This window comes from Talpa occidentalis, unplaced genomic scaffold (genome assembly GCF_014898055.3).
Source record: "Talpa occidentalis isolate TD23 unplaced genomic scaffold, MPIMG_talOcc4v2.1 talOcc4.13, whole genome shotgun sequence".
NCBI lineage: Eukaryota > Metazoa > Chordata > Mammalia > Eulipotyphla > Talpidae > Talpa > Talpa occidentalis.
In genome coordinates, this window is record NW_023601322.1 from 58,736,636 (window position 1) to 58,757,812 (window position 21,177).

The window sequence follows — 21,177 nt, forward strand, 5'->3', positions numbered from 1 at the left end:
AAGATTCATTTTATCTACTTATGTGTACAAGACCTGGGTGTAGGCCAGAGGTGTGGGGGTAAAAGGGTTACAGAGTGGGGAACAGAACAGGCAGATCTACTAAAATACACCGCTGAGGGGAGCAGCAGGTAAGACAGGAGAGGTCTGCCACGCCATGTGGGTCAGCTCCCTGGCAGGGAATTGAACTCATGTTGCAGTGGCTTAGGGATGGCCTTGATAGTGCTGAGACTTAACCCCTGCACCACCAGGGAGGCCCCGATGTGAAATTTTTTTATAAAAAGATGACAACCTTTTTATAAAAATTTGACAAAAATGAAAGTAGGATTGATTATACTATATGTACTCTTAGGAAACTAGTTTTGCTTTAAGATTTAATGTAGCATTTTCTCATTTATATAGACCATTCCTGGAGAATTAAAAAAATGAATGTAATCTGTGTCCTCTTCTTCCTCTGTCTCTGATTCCCATCTCCTCTCCCCAGAGGCACCCACTTTGGGGTATTTGATGCCTGCTTCTCCAAACTTCATGTGCAGAAGTGAGAGCATCAAGCAATTTGGGGAGCTCAATATTGAGTCAAAAATACCTCCCCATGACCATCATTCAGATGACACTAGGGCTTACAATGAAAAGGGAAGGAAGTCTCCTCCACAACCTCTACTCCCCCTTCCCAAGGGCACCCCAAGCGACATCTCTGTATCCTTCCAGACAGACTTTGCCATATACAAGTTTAAACATGGCCTTTAAAAACAGCACTAGAACACTGTTTTGCACTTTGTGTGGTTTTTTTTTTTTTTTTTTTTTTTGCCAAACATAATTTCGAGATGATTCCTAACCCGCGGATCTGTAGCTGCCGCATTATCTGAACAGCTGTGTCATTTTCCATTGTGCGATGCAGCACAATTCTCCCAGCCCACACCGGCTCTGGGGACATTTTTAGGTTGTGGCTGGAAGGATGTGACCCTGTGCTGGGAGAACTTGCCCGTGGCTTCCAGGGTTTGGGCCTCAGAGTTGGCCCCAGGCCTCAGGCCCTTTCTTTAATTTTGGGAAAGGGCCTGGGAGCTCCTGGGAGCTTTGCCTGTGTTTTTGGTAAATGAGGGATGAAGAGATGACAGCTTCTCAGCATGCCAGGACTCAGGGTCCACTGCCGCCTCTGTCCTCTCCTCAGAGCTAGAGGCTGAGCAGGGGTCTCGGCTCAGGGCCAGCGCTGAGTAAACACCAACTGTGGGCCTCAGGGACCTCTCCCAGCAGCATGCAAGCCCAGGAGCCTCATATTTAGTCCAGCCAAGGAAAGTGACCCTAGCAAGGGGGGGCCTCTTGCCCGAAGCAAGGGGCAAAGACTTCAGCCAAGGCTCTTTCCAAGATGCCGACTTGCCCAGCAAGGGGGTGGACAGTTGGAGAGGAAAGGGGCCCAACTGTCCAGAACAGGGTGTGTTCTCCTGGAGCCAGGCCTCTTCAGGTGATGCCTGAGGTCTGTGAGCCCTAGTGCTGTCAAAGCACTGGTGCCTAGCTCATGCCCAGCGATTCTGTGGGAATTGGGCCTATGGGCTGCTACAGGGGTGAGGAGGGTGGAGGTGGGAGCAGTGTGCGTCATGTAACTGTTGCCTCACCCCCTCACAGTCCGGCTCCATGACAGCATCTCTGAGGAGGGGCACCACTACCTGATCTTCGACCTGTGAGTTTGGCCCCCTCTGGGGTGTGCAGTGGGGGCCAGGGGGTTTGTGCAGGAGTGAATTTGCTTGGTCTCTGGGCCTGAAGGGGCCCAAATGCTCCCTGGGAGGGCCTATTCCCTCTCATGAAATAGTTTCCCAAGTGAGTTAGTCCTGCCAACTGAGGGTTTTTTCCCGAAACACCCGCAAACACATTTAACTTCCATCTTCGTCTATTTAGCTTTGTTCCTATTTGTGGCCAGTGACGCTGGTTTTCCATTCCTAGTGGTGATGTAAAATTTCCTTTTGGAATAAATTTAAAGTTTGTAAAACCAGTTGACTGAATGAAAAGCAATAACAAAATGATTGGCCTCAGTGGTCCCTGGATTGGCAGGCAGCCTTGGCAACGACGCTGGCCTCGTCTGTAAAAAATAGCCCCTGAGATGTCATTGATGGGGGAGGTGAGGTGTGGGCGGGGAGGGCGGGGCGAAAGGGACTAGATGGGAAATCTCTGTACCTGCTGTTGAATTTGCTTTGAGGTTAAAAAATAAAGTCTATTACAAAATGACAATAAGCCCTGCCCTCAGGCTGCCAGGAGCATCATGAACCATGGTGATGTTCATTGGTTTCACGCCTGCAGCTCAAACTCCAGACTGGGACCTTTTGGAGAAGGGCCCAGAGGGAGGTAGAGGGTGGGGTGTAATCCAGGAAGGGGGTTGCAGCTGCAGGAGGGTGTGGCATCTTTGGGGCTGAGTTTCTGAGGTCCCTGGGCCTCATCCTTCGCTTCCTGGGGACTCCTCCAGCAGAGGAGGCACCTGGGCCTGGGGGTGGGGGGTGTGGTGACTCTGTGCCTGTCTCCTCAGGGTCACCGGCGGGGAGCTCTTTGAGGACATCGTGGCCCGGGAATATTACAGTGAGGCAGATGCCAGGTGAGAGCAGGTGCTGCCTGGCTGTGGAGCCCCGGAATAGGGGCCTCTCACCCGCTGGCTCCCCAGGGGAGGCCAACCTCATCCTGCAACTCTTCCTTTCTCTCCCCAGTCACTGCATCCAGCAGATCCTGGAGGCTGTACTGCACTGCCACCAGATGGGGGTGGTTCACCGGGACCTGAAGGTGAGCGATGGCTGAAGGTGACTCACCGGGAACCTGTCCCGTTGAACCCCTGCTGGGGCTGTGACAGGATCAGGGTCCCTTTCGCTTCCTTGAGTTGGACTGGGCAAGAAATGTCTCCTGCTGTTGGGGATGGACCCAGGTGTCCCGATGCCAAGGCCCATGCACTTTGTGCCAGCCAAGTGCTATGAGGTTACGCTGCCAGACTGGCCATGGCAGTGTCCGGATTCACTGTCCTGCTGCACACAACCTCGGGGACTGGCCTCGCAGTGGGGCTGGGGCTGTCCAAGGAGCTAGCACATGGGCCCGTCAGTGCTTATTCCCAGTCTCTGGCAGGCCAGGGAGAAGAAAATGCCTCTAGTTCTCAGAGTCTTCTCATTTCCACCTGAAGAGGGAGATGCACAGGACTAGGCAGGTGTGGAATCAAGGGCTTGAAGTTAAAAAATAGGCTATTACAAAATGACAATGGGCCCCGCCCTCAGACTTCCAGAAGCCCATGTTTGTTGGTGTCCTGCCTGCAGCTCAAACTCCAGACTGGGACCCTTTTCAGGAGAAGGGCCCAGAGGAAGGTGGAGGGTGAAGTGGAATCCAGGAAGGGGGTTGCGGCTGCAGGGGGTGTGGAGTCAAGGCTGGTGCCCTCAAAGGTCTGACGAGACCGTGCCTATTCGCCCACGCCTGTCGGTTCTCCTCTGTCGGGCCATCAGTAGGTGGTAGCTCTGAACATGCCCTCATCTTGCAGAGTAGAAGATGAAAACCTAGAGTCCAAGGCATTTGCCTGAGAATACACAGGTTTGCCTGTGTCCGTGCTGGGGCTGAAGCTGTGGCCTCTGGCCCCTGATCCTGTGCCTTCAGTGGTCTGGGGCCAAACAGCCGCTTAAGCAAACTCCTGTTCCTGCAGTTGCCCCTTCTAGGTGGCCTCCAAGTGTCCATGGAACATCTGTTTTTCACCTTTAGTGACTACAAACTCACTCCTTATGGTCTAGCCCCTTGACCTTTGGAAAAGTCTCCTTCTTGTCTTCCTGTGTTGGGGTTTCCTTTGTGAACCCCAGTTCTACCTTTTTTTTTTAAAAGATTTATTTGTTTATGCATACAAGAGAGGATTCACCAGAGACAGAGTGGGGAGCAGAAAAGGTGGATTGACTGAAATACACTGCTGAGGGGAGCAGCGGTCGAGACATGAGAGGTCTGCTGCGCCATGTGGGTCACCTCCCTGGTGGGACATTGAGCTGTAGTAGCTGCTGATAGCTTCATAGTGCTGAGACCAGAGAGGCCCCCCAGTTCTACCTTTCAGGACCACACAGATCAAGCCTCAGCTGAGAACAGCCCTAGAAACACACAGGCAGCTTTGCTGTGCCCCTGAATTCTTCCGCAGGCTGTTCCCGTCCCTACCGGGGGCGTAATTTCCACAGCTAGGCCTGCTCCAGCTGGCCCAGGTCCCTTTTTGGGGTTCAGTGTCTGAACAGAGCCTGCCCACTGCTGATGTCACCAACCGTCTGTGGCTCCTCACCTGAGCCCAGGGAGGCGAGGGTATTGCGGGCAGGGTCTCCGTCCAGACAGCAGGCGGCCCTCCCAAGGGGCCTGTTCCCGTTATAGCTACAGCCTCTGCACAGGAGGAGGGCGGAGCAGACGCAGCACAAATTTAGGCCACTCTGGGCAGATTAATTAGTGGCGCATTCATCAAACCAGGACAGGACAGCTACTGAGACCTGGGACACGCTGGGAACGCAGTCCCCAGAGGACAAAAGGGGCCTTAACTATGGGCAGACGGATCTATATTGGTTTGGTCCCACCTAGCTTTGGAGAGTGAAAGGCCAGATATGAGGCCCTCTCAGAATTCCCGGTGGGGAAAGGGTCAGAGGAGGACAGGAAGGTAGCTGTCTCCAGAGACTCAGAGCCCCTCCTCAAGCAGAAGTCACAGCGTCACCCTGCACTTGCTGTGGGCCACTGCCAAGTGCTCTACATGGATTGTCACAATTAACCTGTGTGCATGCTTCTCACTTTTCCAGAGGATAGCTCAGAGAGTGAGTAATTTGCCCGAGTTCCAGATAGAATTGGCAGCACTGGGTCAGAGCCAGGGGTGTCTAACTGCAGAGCCCACACTTATCTCTCCTCAGGAGAGGTTCTCCTGTCCCCCAGGCCAGCAGAAGGCATCCGCCTCAATGCCCCAGTGACCCAGTGGTCCGTGAGAGACCCCTTCTCTCAGCCTCGAGCAGTTAAGAGGAGAGTTTCAGAGTCACGCAGCCTCCGGCCTGATCAATCATTTACTAGCTGTGTGATTTTGTTCAAGTCACTGAACCTCTCTGAGCCTAAATGTCCTCATCTTTATATGTATGAGAAATACTTATTAAGCACCTGCTCCATGCTGCCCACTGTCCTAGGTGCTGACAGTGGATAGGACACATTCCACGGGGGTGACAGATAATGAACAAGCACTCGGACAAATGGGGAAAAAACAATTGTGAGATCTGTGAAGGTAATGAAAAGGAATTAAAGCCAGACTGTCTGGGGATTCCTCCTTCAGATAGAGTATCATGGAGGGCTTCCTTGAGGAGGTGATGTGCAGGTGAGTGTGGATGAAGCTCACAGGGAAAGCAAATGCATCAGTGGGGACAGGAAGTGCAAAGGCCCTGAGGTAGGAACAAGCATGGCTGTTTCAGGAGATATAGGAAGGACCCTGTGGAGAATGGAGATGATCTACCCCAAAGGGCTATTGTGATGGTAAATGAAATGATAGATCCAAAACACTTAGCCCAGTGTCTAGCACACAGTTGGGGCACAATAAATGTTACTTCTTTCTTATTGTGGTGGTAACTGTCTCCCAGCCCTCTGTACATCTTCAGCCCAACCTCAGTCCCCGGAGAGAGGGGGCAGAGGGCCTAACTTGTGGAGCAAGAGTGTTCCAGCTGCAGACACGAAGGTTGTGACCTAGTCACTCACTGTAGCTCTGTCTCTGGGATCAGAGGCTTGGGATCCTGTGGTTGGACCAGAGGTGGGGGCAGGACACCTCTAGATTGTCTGGCTACTCCTCTTATCTAGCCCAGGCTCCCCAAGGTGAGGCTCTGAATCCATTTACTGTCCTCTTGGTCCTTCCCCCCCCTTTCTCCCTCTCTGCTCTGCTTCTGGGAAGCCGGAGAATCTGTTGCTGGCCTCCAAGCTCAAGGGCGCTGCAGTGAAGCTGGCGGACTTCGGCCTGGCCATAGAGGTGGAGGGGGAGCAGCAGGCATGGTTTGGTGAGTGGTGGTGGGGCGGCAGGGTGACAGGACCAACCTTGCTCTGACACCTGGGCCTCTGAGCCCTCAGACTAAGCCTGGGTGAATTGGATGTGACTGTGCCACTAGCCAGGGTGCAGGGAGGAGGTCCCAGCCCCTACTCTCTGGGTCAGTGGGTGATGCCCCTCTCCCTGGGGGCCATGATTATCATTATAACAGAACATGTCTGGGGGTCCTATGGGGTTCCCCTAACTGCTTGGGTGCCAGAGATTTTTATGCCAATTCTACATATGAGCAGAAGCAAAGAAACTTGGAAAAGATTAAGGAAACTTCAGAGAGAAAGAGCCAGGATGTGAGCTCAGGCAGTCCTCACACTGTGGATGTGGAGGAATCATGTTCTTTCAGCTATCTGGAGATTCTCTTCTGTGGACGATATTGACTAGTGATGAAGAGCCGGAGCTCTGGGTTCAAATCTCAACCCTGCTACTTATAAGCTATATGACTTTGGGCTTCACTTCATCTCTCTGAGCCTGTTTTGTCATCTGTAAAATGGGGTAAATAATTCCATTCCTAGGGCTGTGTAAAATTGAGATCAGGTGTGCAAAGGGCCCAGCTCAAGGCTTAGCACACACTCTAATAATAGCAACTACTGTTATGATTACTTGTGAAATCAGCTCTTTCCATTCATCCTCCCAACAATGCCGGGAGGTATTTCAGACAGGAATCCTAATCCCTCACTTAACAGATGAGGAAACTGAAGACTTGAAGGGAAAACGATCTACCCAAGAGGCAGAGTTGGGGATAGGCCACAGGCCTCCCCAGAATCCACTCTCAGGGTACTGGGACAGTGGGGAGTGGATCGGGGTTCAGCTCAGCCTGGAACTGTCAGGCAGGGATAGTCATCTGATATGCCACCAGCAACTGAATTGTGGTGGCCATGAAGAGGCCATGCGAGAAGTTTCTTAAGCTATCAAGGTCCCATGCGAAGTCTCTGGGATCCATCAGTCACTTCTGCCACAGGCTCTGCCGTGGGGGTGGGGACTAGGTGCCATGTGCTTGTCCGCCCGGTCTGCAGGCTTTGTTGGCTTACCCGGCAGGGCTTTCTCCTGCCCGGGGCTGCCCTGGGGATGGTGGTGAGGGGGAGCAGCTGGTGATTACCCATCTCCAGGGCCACCCCCATCCCTCCTCTTGCAGGTTCTTGCAGGTTACTTATGTGCCAACCTCTGTGTGTGTGTCTGCCTGTGTGTGTGTCTGAGGAGCAGGGTTCGCAGGGACACCCGGATACCTCTCCCCAGAAGTGCTGAGGAAGGACCCTTATGGCAAGCCCGTGGACCTGTGGGCCTGTGGTGAGTCCCCCAGGGGCACCTTTCTGTCCAACTGCCTGCACCTCAGCACTGCTTCCTTTCCCATCGCTCCCCACATGGTTCTTCTCAGGGGGCTGAGGCTCTCCTGCTCCTCTCCCCAGGCGTCATCCTGTACATCCTGCTGGTTGGGTACCCCCCATTCTGGGATGAGGACCAGCACCGCCTGTACCAGCAGATCAAAGCCGGCGCCTATGATGTGAGTGTTGCTCCCTTCTCCAATGCTGTCGCCCCTGGGCCCCCTTTCATGAAAGCCCACGACCTGTGAGCAGAGACCTGAGGACGCCTCTCTCCCGCCGTGCCCCCCAGCCCCCAGTTTCTGTTGTGGATAAAGGATGAAGGGCAGGTGGAGCCTGAAGAGAGACTGGGGCTAGGCACTATGTTAGTCTGGGGATTTAGGAGATGGGGTTTATCCCATGGACCCCACAGGTCCTAAAGTGGGTAAGGGGATAGACCCCAGGAACCAGATGAGCACTCACTCTCTCTGTCTTTATATATATAAAAAGCCATATACGCACACACACAAACACAAATAATATATTTAATAAAATATACCATATAAAATATATGAAGTATGTATATTATATATTTATATATGATTATTTCTATATATACACATAATAATATAAGCTAAAACAGCATTCTTTTAAATGCTTTGCATGTGTTATTACACATACATCCCAATCTATGACATAGCTACTGTTGTTTCCCTATTCCACAGATAGGGAAGCTGAGGCACAGCGAGTTTACAGAACTGCCCAGATCAAATAACTAAGAAATGGGTGGCTGGGATTTGAACCCAAGCAGTGTGCTCTGGAGTCCATGCTTCTAACAAGTTTCTCTGCATGGCTGATACCCATCCAGTCACATACCATGTGTTTTCTATTTATTTAGTCCTTGAAGCAATTCTAGAGGCAGCTGGAAGGGTCACATGATATGCTCAAGGTCACACAGCCCAGGAGGCAGAGTCAGGACTTGAACCCACGACTTCTGGCTTTGAGGTCTGGGTTATGACTATTGGCTTGCTGCTCAGCACATAAGCACAGTCCCAGAATAACAGAGGGGGGCCTCCTTTCCCTCTGATTGCTGTTCTGATTTGTCCTGGGGCCAGGGGTACCCCTGATCCCAGAGGAGCTCCTGTGGTGAGGAGCCTTAGCTCCTCTTGCTTGTGGATACCTGAGTGGACAGGCAGTAGGACCCCTGCCTGCTCCCCTGCCAGTCAGGGGCTGGGGGATCGCAGGGGTGGCCTGGGTTAGGCTGGGCAAACCTGGCCCCTCTGCCCTTTCCAGTTTCCATCGCCAGAATGGGACACTGTCACCCCAGAAGCCAAGGACCTGATCAATAAGATGCTGACCATCAACCCGACCAAACGCATCACAGCTGCCGAGGCCCTCAAGCACCCTTGGATCTCGGTGAGCTTCCTCTAAGGGCCCTTCCCAGGGGCATCTCTAGACCTCAGGGTGCAGGCCCTCATAGAGTCCTGGCCCTGCCACCGGGCCTGTAGGTCTAGCTTGGGGCTGAGGGGCCTTGATCCAAGAAACGCTGACCCTCTGTGGGTCTCATGGGGAAGTGAAGATGAGGGATTGTTCTAGATTGGTGTCATGGCTGGGGAGTGCTGCTGGCCTTGAGTGTCTGGTGCCAGGGATGCCAAGCTCTGCTCATTTTGCAGTATCCTTAAGAACTAGGAATTGTCCCCTCTGGATGCCAGCCACTCCCCCTAAGATGCCCTTCAAAGGGTCCTTGGGTAGACCTTCCTTCTGCTCATAGACCTCCTCCTTCTTCCCATAGCACCGATCCACTGTGGCCTCCTGCATGCACAGACAGGAGACCGTGGACTGCCTGAAGAAGTTCAATGCCAGGAGGAAACTGAAGGTAACATGTTCTCACCCTCCACAGCCCCAGACTCAGGAGTAGCTTGGCCTGGGTCTCCACAGAGACCAAGAGATTCACTTGCTAGTTCTTTCCCTGGTTGAGCCAACGAGCGTTGATTGAGCACCTACTGTCCGGGCTGGGGATGAGCGGTGGAGAGGACAGACAGACGACCAGGACATTGCAGGGCAGTGGTGAGTGCTGTGCAGTGGCATACCCTGAGGCTGGGGGATACACAGCAGGGCCAGGAACGAGGTCTACCAGGACCAAGGAAGGATTTAAACCAATACCCTGAAGGATAAGCGGGAATCACAGGGAAATGTCAGAGTGGGCGGACATTCCCGACAGACAGAAAGGTTGGTGCAGAGTCTGGAAGCTTGAACTTGACTCCTGATAGAAACTTCAAGTGTTTCAGTATTGCTAAGGAGAGGTTTCAAGGATGACAAGTGGCTGGGCAGGAGACTATGGTGGGGTTTGAGAGGCCCTAGTTATGGCGCTCTCGAGAGGAATGACCCAGAGACTTGGACAAGGGTGATCGTGGCCCTGAGGAAGCCAGAGTGGGACCAAAGTTGTCCCTGAATGGTGCCCTCTCTGCAGGTCCTGTGTCTTCTCAGAACCCAGATTCTGCCACAGCCCTTGCCAGGGACCCCTGGAATAGATAGGATGAGGGTTGGGGGATCCCCAGTCAGTTAGAGCAGAACAGTGATGAGCACCCTGAGTGACAGGTGTTAAAACTTCAGCTAATTTGCTCCCAGGCTGACAGTTCCCTGGCCTGGCATCGTGGCTCAGGACAGAGACTTGGGTCGGGGGTAGTGGCCAGCATGAGGCCAGGAGAACTGGGCCCCACTCCTGCCCCTGGAGGGCGTTGTCACGGAGGATGTCTCCAAGTGCTGGAACCAGGGATTCTTAAGATCCTGAACTCAGAAGGTGTCCCGATTAGACAGCACCAGAAACTAAAGGACTACGGCCTCCCAGCTCTCTCATTGACAGAAGAAAGTTTCTCCACCTAACTCTCTGGGTTCTGGGCCAGGGACCTTGGAGGGACGAGCCTACACTAGAGTGAGTTGCTGAGTGCCTCAGGTGGATGGGGTTGGGACGGAGGGACTCAGGGCCTCCCATTCTTGCCTAGGCGGGAAGTTTCCTTGGCCTTCAGGGGCCCCCACCAGCAGGTGTCCCCCTAGCTCATTCACTAGCTCGGGCCAGGCCGGTGGAACCTATTAATATCTTGTCCTGGATGGATCTGCCCCAGAGCTGTGCCAGTTAAGGCCTAGCCCGTCCATCCCAGCTTCTCCAGGGAGCTGGTGGTGGGCTCTGGCTGTGGGTGGGGGACAGATGGCAGGGTAGGGGCACAGACTTTGGCCCTGTTTCTCTGAATGGAGCATCTGCTCTCCCTCCCCACGCCCCTCCCATTTTCTGCCTCCTCTCTCCCTCGCCCCCTCCTCTTATCTGTTGCAGGGGGCCATCCTCACCACCATGCTGGCCACCAGGAACTTTTCTGGTAGGTGGTGGGATCTCAAAGTCCCCAGTACATCTTGCAGGAGGTGGGGACATTGCCATGTCGGATATCTGGGTGTCCTCAGGCTTGGGTCCTGGGGAGAGAGGGAGCTGCAGAGGACCCAGCTCTGGAATACAGTGCACTTGACACAAACTTGTACTCAGAAGTGGGGAGAGGTCAAGGTCAGCAAGCTCAGGGCCTACCAGGACAGTAGAGGTTCAGTTTGCCTCCCCCACCACCCGGCAGTGCCGGGCTTCTTAGACTGGGCTAGCCGGAGGGGACGGCCTCCCTGATGTGGGGCTGCAGCTCCCCATCCTTCCTGGAGTCACCATGTGCTAAGCAGTCACCATGCTGCTCAGGTGGCCTTTGTGACCAAGCAATGGGGGCTATTCCATAGCTGTTTTAGGGAGTGACATCAACTCGTACCAGGTCGCACTGACCAACCCCTAACCAGGCTGGGTCACCAGGGAGTCCAGGGTATGAGCCCTTGGCCTTGGCTAAAGCAGGGCTAGTTGAGGTGGGGAGTGCCCAGTGCCCTGTGGCATGTGGCCCTAAGAGAGAAAGGGAAGGATTAGTGTCAGGATTTAGCAAGAAGCTCCCCCTGGCACGTTGATGTGCTAGGGCCAGCGCCTGCCAGAGGCTTCTCTCTGGGGACCCCGCGGCAGCTGACCGGGCAGCTGAGCAGATATAGCAGAGCTCACCCGAGAGGCCCTCTGACTGGGGCTGGGCCAATGGGAGAAGCAGCTGAGGACGCGTGGCTGGCCCTGAAGCCAGTGTCACTCCAGGAAGCCCCAGGCAGAGGGTCCACCTGCCCAGGCAGCCAGCTGGGAGAGTGAGACCAGAGTGGGGAACCCTGGAACTTCAGCGTTGGGTTCTGAACCGCTGCGCTGAGCTTCCTCCCCCTCTCCCCAGAGCAAGGACCCTGAAGTTCCTGCAGCTGAAAGATGAGCCACCCAGTCAGAGTCTTTTTTTAACAACCAACGGCCCCTAGAGAACTCTAGTGCTGACCTGACCAAGTGGTGCCTGGGGGTCATTTCCCATCTCTGCATGTTCTGGGGGGAACAGTAGTGTTTTAAAAAAATTCTTGGAAGTAGTTTTTAGCACTTCAAAATCAGAAGCTTTCCTAGAAAAAACCCAATTTCTGTCTTCTCTCGAAAAATCGGAATAAGTAGCCTCTCCGGACCCTCAGGGCAGGAGCTGTGAAGGGCTGCCCTTTGAGGCTGAGGGGCGAGCTGTCCCCCCAACCCACTGTGCACCCCAATCTGCCCACAAAGCTTGTGGTGAATGGACAGGCATTCTTCTCGGCTTTGGGATCCAGAGGTACCCACCCCCCAATCTTGCTTTGCAAGAGGAAAACTTTGGACGAGAGCCTGCAAGGGGTCATGGGTGGAAATGTGAGGATGGCTGGAAGCTGAACCTACCAGGAACTTCTGGGGAGTCACTGTTAGGTATGGTCCCCTGCCCTAGCTCATCCGTCCCAGGGCCCAGGAAGATTTTGAGTGGCTTCTAGCTCCCTGACACCTACCACATGCGGGGCCAGGCTATGCCAAACACTTTCAGGATCCCGGTCTCACTTAGCTTACGGCATTTACTTGAGGTCTGAGCAGACAGGCAGGGCTGGCATTTGTGCCATTTACTGCTGATGCCTCTCCTAGGCTCTGGCCAGGAGGTGATGAGGGGTGGAGGGAGCCGCAGAGGTGAGCCTCCTCGCGAGCAGCTGTTCTGCTTTTCTTGGCCAGCCTGGGTACAGGCAGCCCAGGGCGGCCCCCGAGTTTGAGGGTAGGAGGCCTCTGCAAGGGATGGGTGTTCTGGCAGGGATGGGCCCGGGGTGGGGGCGGTGGGGGGCATCTGCTTTTTGTCACCGGCAAAATGTGGCTTGCAGCTGTCCAGAGTGAGTAGGCAGGGCTGACACATGACCTCTGCAGCAGCATGGGGCTAAAATTAGAGCCAGCCAGGGTGGGCAGGGAGCGTCCAACCCCGGCCGGGCAGCCAGGCCTCTGGGTTGGCCACTATTAACACGGGTGGTGACTGGGATCCAGAGGGAATCCCCAGGCTGAAAAAGCAACTCCGCCGTCCTGGACACCTCCCTCAACCCATGGGGCCAGCGGGTCATACTTGAGATTGCTGAGAACTGGGGAGCCCAGGCTCACCTACGGGGCCGGCAGCAATCCCAGGGCCACCGAGAAGGGAGGAGGAGCAGGACCAGGAGGTCTCCCCCCAGCTGGCCAAACCGGCTTCAGGCCCTTCGGCTGCCTGTGGATGCTGCTTTTCCTCGCTCTGTGGGCCCTGGTGCCCTGCCTGGTACTGCTAACCCTCTACTTTCTGTCCTCCGCAGGAGGGAAGAGTGGGGGAAACAAGAAGAATGATGGTGTGAAGGTAAGGCCCCGGAAGCCTGGCAGGGCCAGCCTCTGGCAGCCTTTTAGCCAACAGGCTGGGTTTCAGGCTGGGGTTAGACCCAGGCCTTGCTGATGGTGTTCTGGGAATATGGGTGACTCCTGCTGTCAGATGTCCCCAGAGCCAGAGGCCTGGGATTCAGTGCCCACCCTCTCACCAGGATTGGAGGGGGGTGATGGGGACCAGGATTGAGAGAGGGTGGGAGAGGCAGGTGGCCTGGGTTTTAGGGTGGGTGCCAGGATATGGACAGGTCCTAGGCTATTGGTCCAGGTTATTGTGGTTCTCTGAGACTGGAGGACTGAAGAGCAAAGAGGGGACCCAGATGATCATGAGGGATGACCTCCTTCTTCCCAAGTGTGGGCCTCAGTCCCACTGTACACCCGAGTCCAACCCACAAAGCCCAGGGCAGCTCTCCCTCTTGGCTTTGGGGTCTAGAGGCACTCTTCTCCATGAAAGTCTGGGGGTCCAGCGCCAAGAATCCCACCCTCCTGCACCCTCCTGCACCCAGGCCTGCCTCTGTCCCTTCCCCAATGCCCGAGCTACTTCCCCCCACATCTGCTGACATGCCCTCTTCTCTCTTCTCCCTCTGCTTTCTGGGCCTGGGCCCGAACTCTGATCCTTTCCTCCCCTGCCACTGGCTCGCCTTGTGGGTTCTCCTCTCTTGAGACCCTGCCTTTTTCTGGGCTCAGAGCCCTGCCTGGCCAGGGTCCCAGGGCTGGGCTGTGCCTGGGACACTGGAAAGTATGCGGTGCTATCCAAACATAGCCACCCAGGTGGGCTTCATGGCTTTGTTTGTGGTGACATGTACAGTATCATGAGCTGACTTTGGTCTGTTGGGGGTGGGGGGGGTGCATGGGAGGGGATCCAGACCTCCCTCTGGCTGGATGAGACCAGCATCCAGGCCTTTAGCCCTCTGTGGGCTAGGGTTGCCCTATTTGTGCAGTGGGCAGGTGGAAGGGGAACCGCACTATGACGTCCAAGATAGCGGTTTGAAAAAATGACAAGCAAAAAAAAAAAAGAAGGAGAAAGCAACAAAACCTATCTAGTCCTTGGCCCTTTTCATCTTGGGTTCTGAGGACTACATAATTATTTTGTTATCAACCGAAGCTGTTGGGTTCAAAATGAATTTCTTGTAGCCCAGAGGTTCTAGGGAGATACCTCTAACAGCACATAGGTGGGGTGGAATTTGAAAGAGGAGGTCAAGCAGAGAAGTTTCTGGGCTTCTCATGTCCCTTCAACCAAAGCAGCTCCGCACAGCAGCCATGGCAGTGGTGAGGGAGCCTGGGCAGTGACAGTGGAGCCCTCTGCTGGTCACCTGAGTCTTCTGCACCTGTGTCACCTCGTTCTAGCCAAAGGGGTCCAAACAGGTCCACCTCCCAGGAGTGTTTATGGGGATTAACTGAGAAAATGTGCATTGACAAACAGAGGTGGTACTGGGGTGCCCTTCAAGCTTGGGCAACGCTGGCACTGTTATCATCTTATCTGCTTTATATATTGGACTTTCGGGTAAGATTGCTCCTGAAAACAAAGCTTGCTTAAGAAAATATTTGGTAACCACAGATCCTAAGTCAATCCAGTTTATAGAGTTAACATGCACCCATCCCAGATTCTGGATGGAGTTCTGTGCTGAGTCCTGGTTTGCCTGATGTTGGGGTTTCCCAGGAGGCAAACTCCTTCTGCCCAATTTGAAAGGATGATGGAGGAAGGAGCAATGTGGGGACAGCTGGTTTGGAGTCAGGGTGCTCTCTGGTCCAGGGTTTTAGATTCTGAGTTGGGGGTGCTGGACTCTCTGGGGAAAATTGTACTTGGTGGACCTGGGGACAGAGACCACAGGCACTGGTGGGCTGTGGTCCAGGTCAGTGGAGGAGGGGACAGCAGGCCGGCCCCCCAGGACTGCTGGCCTCTTGGTGTGGCTCTGGCAATGGCTAATGCAGAGCCCATGAGCATGAGGTCAGGGTTTCCCTCTGTGAGTCCTTGGAAAAACTCCTCTCTCAGCAAGACCAGAGGTGGAGGCACGTGGGGTTCCACCTGGTCACCCCAGAGGCTTTCTAGTGGGTGCAGCTGAAGAAAGTGTCACTGCTCCCTCCAGCGGACAGGCCCTAAGTGACCTCTCAGGGTGGCCTGGGTGTGGATGGACAGATGCTTGAAGGCTCATCCTGCCCCACTGTGTCTTTGTAGCGCAGCCTCCATCCCTTCCTTGAGGTGCAAGAGGGGGCACATCCAGCTGGAAGATGAGAGTTATCAGGGTCCTTGCCTGGAATTTGGGGAGCCCAGCCTGCACTGTGTCACTCTGGGGGGGTCCACTTATGTTCTCACTACAACTGAAACCGAGTCTAAGGTCATGAAGCCGTGGGTGAGTCCCTGCCCCACTGTTCCCCACTCGGGGACCTGGGCCACTAGGTCTGGCCCCTGTGTTGGGGGCTGGTAGGAGGCTCGTACCAGAGTGGCCAGGTGGAGTCCTTAAGCCAACGCAGGCTCCGCCAAAGGGGGAAAGACATACTCTTCCCACAACTTGGTCCCTGGCAGCAAACCATTGTTTCATCTGGGCCTTAGCTGAAGAACCAGAGGTCAGTTCCAACGCTGGAGGAAAAATGGCTGCGGGCGTTTCGAGCGATGGCGTGATACGGTGCCTTCTGGGTCTGCGGGGCTCTGCGAGGCTAACTTCAACCATTCTCCATTTCCACCATCCTTGTAGCCTTAGAACCAAGCTTCTCCTTGTGGTTCTAAGAGATGTGACTCTTGTTTTGGTGAAAGCTAAGTGCTGGTCCGCGGGGCTGTGGCTGGTACCATCATCATCTGTGATCTGGGAACTAGTCTTTCTATCGCCAAGAAGCAAGGCCAGCCCCCAACCTCCCCAGGCCTCTGTGTTTGTGAGGAGGGGCCAGCTGCTCCCACCCCTCAACCCCACTCACTGCCCCTGTTGGTGTCCCATCCGTGCCGTCGTGACCCTCCCCCATGTCCCATCCTGTCACTGTGCGTCCGGATCTGATGCAGTCTCTGCTCTGTGTTCCTCCTCGTGTCCTGCCTGGAACTTCCTGGCCCCTGTGCCGTTCCTCAGGTTTCTGCTGACAGCCTGTGCGGCCTGTCCCCTCCCATACACAGTGGGCCTGGCCCGGCTCCACCTGGGAGCAAGGCCGCATAAGAAGGAGAGGAGGGACAGCTGGCCATGGCTGTGATTGGATGTCCCACTGCCCGGCCCACTGGGACAGATGTGAGGCTGGGAATGTTGACACTGGAAGTACCCAGCAAGCCCCCCTGCCACGTCTGTGGGGGCCCTGGATGGACAGACAGGCTTCTAGGTTCCTAACACTCAGGGCTCCTGGATCTTAGTCAGAAAGCCCAAAATTAGACTCTAGGACGCTCAGGGAAACTTCAGTGCCTCCCCCTGGCACATGCCTCCCCTGAGAGCATCTCCAGTCTCCCTTCTGCTCCTCTCACATGCAGCAAGAGAGAGGCTTCCTGGCCTCTCTGACAGAAGTGTATCTAGGAAAGACACGCCTTTGAAGCGGGGTCAGTTGGTGGGTGCCCAGAGACTGGGGCAGAAGAGAGACTCTGCACGCAGCGGGTCTAGCCTCCGCCTGCAGCCACCAGTTGGGCAAGCCTCCGCCCTTCCCGGGGCCCTAGTTTCTTATCTGTCCAATGCAAGTTTTGGTCTGGACCTGCTACCTCTATGAATGAGAGTCTTTAAGACTCCTGGCTCAGAGCTGAGAGAGGGAGAAAATAATTTATATCGGTCCTCACTTTCTCTCCTTCCCTGGTTTCTCAGCCAATATAAGTGCCTCCAAAGCTAGAACAGGCCAAATGGCCAGGCCCAAAGAGTCAAGTTCTGGGCTCAGCTTTACTTCTGGCTTTGCCTCAGTTTCTTTCTCTAGGTCAGTCACTGACAAGTGTGAATGTGAGCAGGATTTCAAAGGTCACTTACAGGACTGGTGCCCACACCTGACCCTGCTTTGGAAATAGAGAGGCCTAGACCCTACTCCTGACCTAGTTACAAAACTCCTGCTTATGTGTACTTTTGACAAGTTTCCCTGGAGCACTCAGCCCAACCAAGAGTGGGATTCCCTCTACAGGGATGTCCAGGGAGTCTAGGAGACTGGGGCCACAGTTCCTGGTTGGTGTGGTCTTTGTCCAAAAGTTTTGGATCTTAGGCCTTAGGCAGCTTCTCCCACTGAGTACAGCGCAGAAGGCTGCCCTGTCCAAGAGGACTGACGTGGAGCTTGAACTGCTGTGTGTGAGACCCCAAGACTTCAGGCCGAGAGAGGACTGGCCCTGCCAAGTCAGTGGCAGCTGATGACCTTGACTCTTTTCACTAATGCCATCCTGGCAAGGGGCCACAGAGGATGACCCTGAGGCCCATCCTCCTCCCAAATCTCCCCTGTCATTTGTTCCTCTGCTCCCTGCCGTTTTCACGCTGTGTCTTTTCCTGTCCCATCTCTTCTCCTTGTTTTTCCAGAAAAGAAAGTCCAGTTCCAGCGTTCAGTTAATGGTGAGTGTCTGCCGTCTCCCAAACGCCGGTAAATGCTGGGCCTCGAACCCTCGCTCCTGCCTCCCTCCTGCAGGCTGCACTGGGAACCCGGGGCGGGGAGCGGGCACACAGGGCGTGCTTGGTATGTGTGCCTTGTGCAACAACATGTGTGTTGCGTGTGTGTTGTTTGCGTGTTTCTGTTGACACCTCCAACTCCATGGCCCAGACCAGCAGCCTGATGGTAGACTTGAGTACACCCTCCGGTCTGGAGGGTGATCTGAGCCCCATCCCATGTCCAGCTCTCGGCTTCTCGCTTCTCCCGCCCCTCTGCTCTGGCCCTCATCTCAGGGCTTGGTCGGTGCCAGTTGCAGCGAGGGTGGGGCTTGGTTTGGCCTGAGTAGTGGGTACAGCGGAGGCCACTCTTGAGCTTCTGCAAGGCTACCCAGGGCCCGCCGGTGGCAGAGGGACCACCAGCCCCGGCCTCTGTCTAGGGGTTCCAGTGGAGGCATGGTGGCCCACGTCCCTCTTCTTCTGATTCCATTGCTGTCTCACTCAGTTGCGTGGTTTTTCTCCCCCTGAAAAGCTCTCACACTGGGCCTTCCTCTCTCTCTCTCTTCCTCTCCTGCCAGTGTGTGCATTCCTCTCCCATTCTGTGGCCGCCAGTGCCTCTCTGCTCCCCCATACCTGCTCTCTGCTCCTTGAGCAGACAGATCCCAGGAACCCCCTTCCAGCCCTTCCAGAAAGGCCAGGGTTCTCCTCGAAGCCCTCCCTCCATCCATGGCCCCCAGTGCCAGCCACCTGCTTAGCTGGGCCCATTCCCCTCAGGCTTGGAGGTCTGGCAGGTTTTCAGTGCAGCATCTGGATGGCAGAGCCTGTGAGGCTGACAGAAACTGGGCTACTGCATTAGGGCTGCAGGGCAGCCCCCCAACTGGCTGTATTTCATCCTGCTGCCCGTCAGGTCTCACCGTGCCCCATGTTCTCTTTGGCAGGAATCTTCTGAGAGCACCAATACCACCATTGAGGATGAAGACACCAAAGGTAGGGGGGGCCTTGCCTTCGGTGTCTGGGCCCCCGGGCCTCCCAGCAGGCCCCTTCACAGACAACACCTGCCCTGAGAGGGCGCAGCGCTAACCTGTGTCTGGTTCATCTTTCACAAGCCCTGCTTTGACTCTTCAGACTGGGCATTCTGTGGGGTGCTCTTTCCTTGGGCGGGGCACTCAGTGCCCAAGGGGTACATAGATGAACTTCTCTTATCCTAGAGGTTATGCATTAGAAAAAATTAATTTAACCAACCCAAGTCACAAATGTATAGTAGTGATAGAAATTTTCTTTTTGAAGTGTTTTTGAATTTTTAAAAAGTGAGTTGATTTTTAAAACATGCAAAGTAAAGGAAGGGAAAGCAAAATTCAGAAAGTTCAGTTGACTAGAGTATGAGAAAGCCTATCTCAGACCAACCCCAAATGCAGGGCCACTGTAACTTGTATATTATGGTCCTTGAAAGCCCTCAGATGGATGAATGAAGGAGCAAAACCCCAGAGAACTGTGACCCTAGTAGCTGATCCCACCTCAGCCTTGGCATGCTGTGTGCCTTTGAGAGAGTATCTTAACCTCTCTGGAGTCTCAATTTGCCTCAGCTTTGTAAGGGCTCATTCCTAGGTTGTCTGGGTGAATAACTGACAGATCAGAAATGCCAACGATTGCTACTAAACACCTGCTGGATAAAGCCCTCACATAGCAGTGGGATTGCTGAGAGCCTGGGAGGGGTCTTGAACCGATGGGAATTTCTCCAAATCTAAGAATCACCAGACCCCGAGATCTTCCACTGTTATCAAACTTGGTGTCCTGAGTAGATGTAGGCACAGCCAAGTTAGGCACTATCCCAGGTTGCATTAATAGAGATGGAGAGTCCAGAGTTGGGGAGGGGATAGAGAGTCCTAGCCTAGACCTGCCATTCTGCAACATCGAGTCATACATGGGGTTATGTGCTGATGCTCAGAGAGGCATCCAGACTGGTCGAGAACTGACTTGAGTCAGATCTTGCAGACCATATTAACTGTGACCTGATATTAAGAGAGAGAATAGTTAGCAACAGTAATAAGAACAATGGCTTCCTTTATGGACCCTGGCTATGTGCTAGGCTTGTTGCAAATGCTTTCCATTTATTGAACTTCACAATAAATCTCTGAGGTTGGAACTGTGGTGAACCCCACTTTAAAATCCAGGAAAGTGAAAAGTTGAGTCAAGTAGCTCAAGGTCCCTGGGCTCATACGGTGGAGTTAAGACTTGAACCCAGGGATCGTGACTTGTAACCACCACTCTGGAGGCCCAGCGTGTGAAGGTGCACTTGGTACTTAGGTGGGCACGGACTTCTGCTCAGGAAACACCTGATCCTTGGAATGAGTTAGTGATGTCTCTGCGCTGCTTGCACGTGGACCTTGTCTCCAGGACAGGCAGACCTCGGAGCCCAGAGGACTTTACACTCTGGGGTATGTGTCAGAGGCCCCTGAGGAGTTGCTGACATTGAGAAAAACATGGAGAGCATGCAATTGTACCAGCTTAGACCTTTCAGGAGTTTAGATATTTTGCTCTTAAAAAAATACAGCAATGAGTTAAAGAGCATTTTTCTAAATAACAAATATTCTTTCACAGTTATAAGTCAGGCTTTAGGGCAGTTTCGAAGCCCCAGATGCTATGACTAACCCTGGCTCTGCCAGGAAGCCCTGGAAGACGGGCCCCAGCCTGTGTGTGTCCCTCTCCGGCGCTCATTCCCAGCTGGGTGGGGTGTTACTCTAAGCCCATAACCTGGCACTAGCGCAAATCAGTCTTCCGTGAAGCACTCGGGACAATCTTTAAAAATATATCATCTTGATAAATTCTCTGTTAAGAATGTTAAGTCAGCATTGTAAGTTCTTAAGTATGATTTTATATCCACATGCCCAGCCTTGCTGCTACAGATTCTGATTCCATAGGTCTGAGAGGTGCATTTCTAAGACATTCTTCAGAGTTAAGGCTCACTGCCCCAATGGTAAGAGTTAGGTTGGGAGTTTGTTGGAGACTCATTGTGCTCTTGTGACCCTGGTCTCAGAGCCAACAGGTACTGTGGAAGTGAGCTGGCTCTGTTTTCCTCGCTAAAGTTCATTTGCTGAACGCCCTTAGACAACTCACTCAGCCTCTCTGAGCCTCACTTTTCTTAAGAGTAAAGAGGCGATTATGATAGAGCCAACCTCAGAGGATTGCTGTGCAGTGTCTCAAGTGCTTCCACAGTATTTGGCGCTTGGTAATTGTTTAACAATTCACAATTTCTTTTTTCCAAAATGGAGTTCGTGGTTAAATGGCAAAGAAGCTGCATGACATTTTCTTGGAGCATCAATTTTATGCAAAGATCGTTTTAAGACAAATATTTATACGTTAAACAGACAGAGAAATATTTGGACAGGCAATGAAAAATTTGTATGCACTATTAATGTAAACTGTGAGCTGTCAAAGACATTTTCCACCTGGGGAGATGGGTCTGGTGCGTCCCGGAGTCCTGACGTCTGCAGTCTTTTTCCTGTGCTTTAGAAAGATCAGGAAGGAAACATCTGTGAAATCTCGACTTTAAGTTTACCTATGCCCCTTCTACAGAGGAGA

The 21,177-nt window shown here is 53.7% G+C and overlaps 1 protein-coding gene across 2 annotated transcripts in view; it reads left to right on the forward strand.

Annotated features, from left to right (window-relative positions):
* CAMK2A (calcium/calmodulin dependent protein kinase II alpha) overlaps positions 1-21,177 on the forward strand; it is a 58,733-nt gene that overhangs the window by 26,970 nt on the left and 10,586 nt on the right. The window contains exons 4-15 of one of the 2 annotated variants that reach the window (XM_054694264.1): positions 1,618-1,672; positions 2,510-2,575; positions 2,685-2,757; positions 5,882-5,984; positions 7,226-7,309; positions 7,429-7,523; positions 8,614-8,736; positions 9,113-9,196; positions 10,649-10,691; positions 13,024-13,064; positions 17,536-17,568; positions 18,537-18,585. In XM_054694264.1, coding sequence (XP_054550239.1) covers positions 1,618-1,672; positions 2,510-2,575; positions 2,685-2,757; positions 5,882-5,984; positions 7,226-7,309; positions 7,429-7,523; positions 8,614-8,736; positions 9,113-9,196; positions 10,649-10,691; positions 13,024-13,064; positions 17,536-17,568; positions 18,537-18,585 — 849 coding nt within the window. The remainder of the gene's footprint in view (positions 1-1,617; positions 1,673-2,509; positions 2,576-2,684; positions 2,758-5,881; positions 5,985-7,225; positions 7,310-7,428; positions 7,524-8,613; positions 8,737-9,112; positions 9,197-10,648; positions 10,692-13,023; positions 13,065-17,535; positions 17,569-18,536; positions 18,586-21,177) is intronic. The other variant, XM_037508946.2, reaches the window with a different exon arrangement.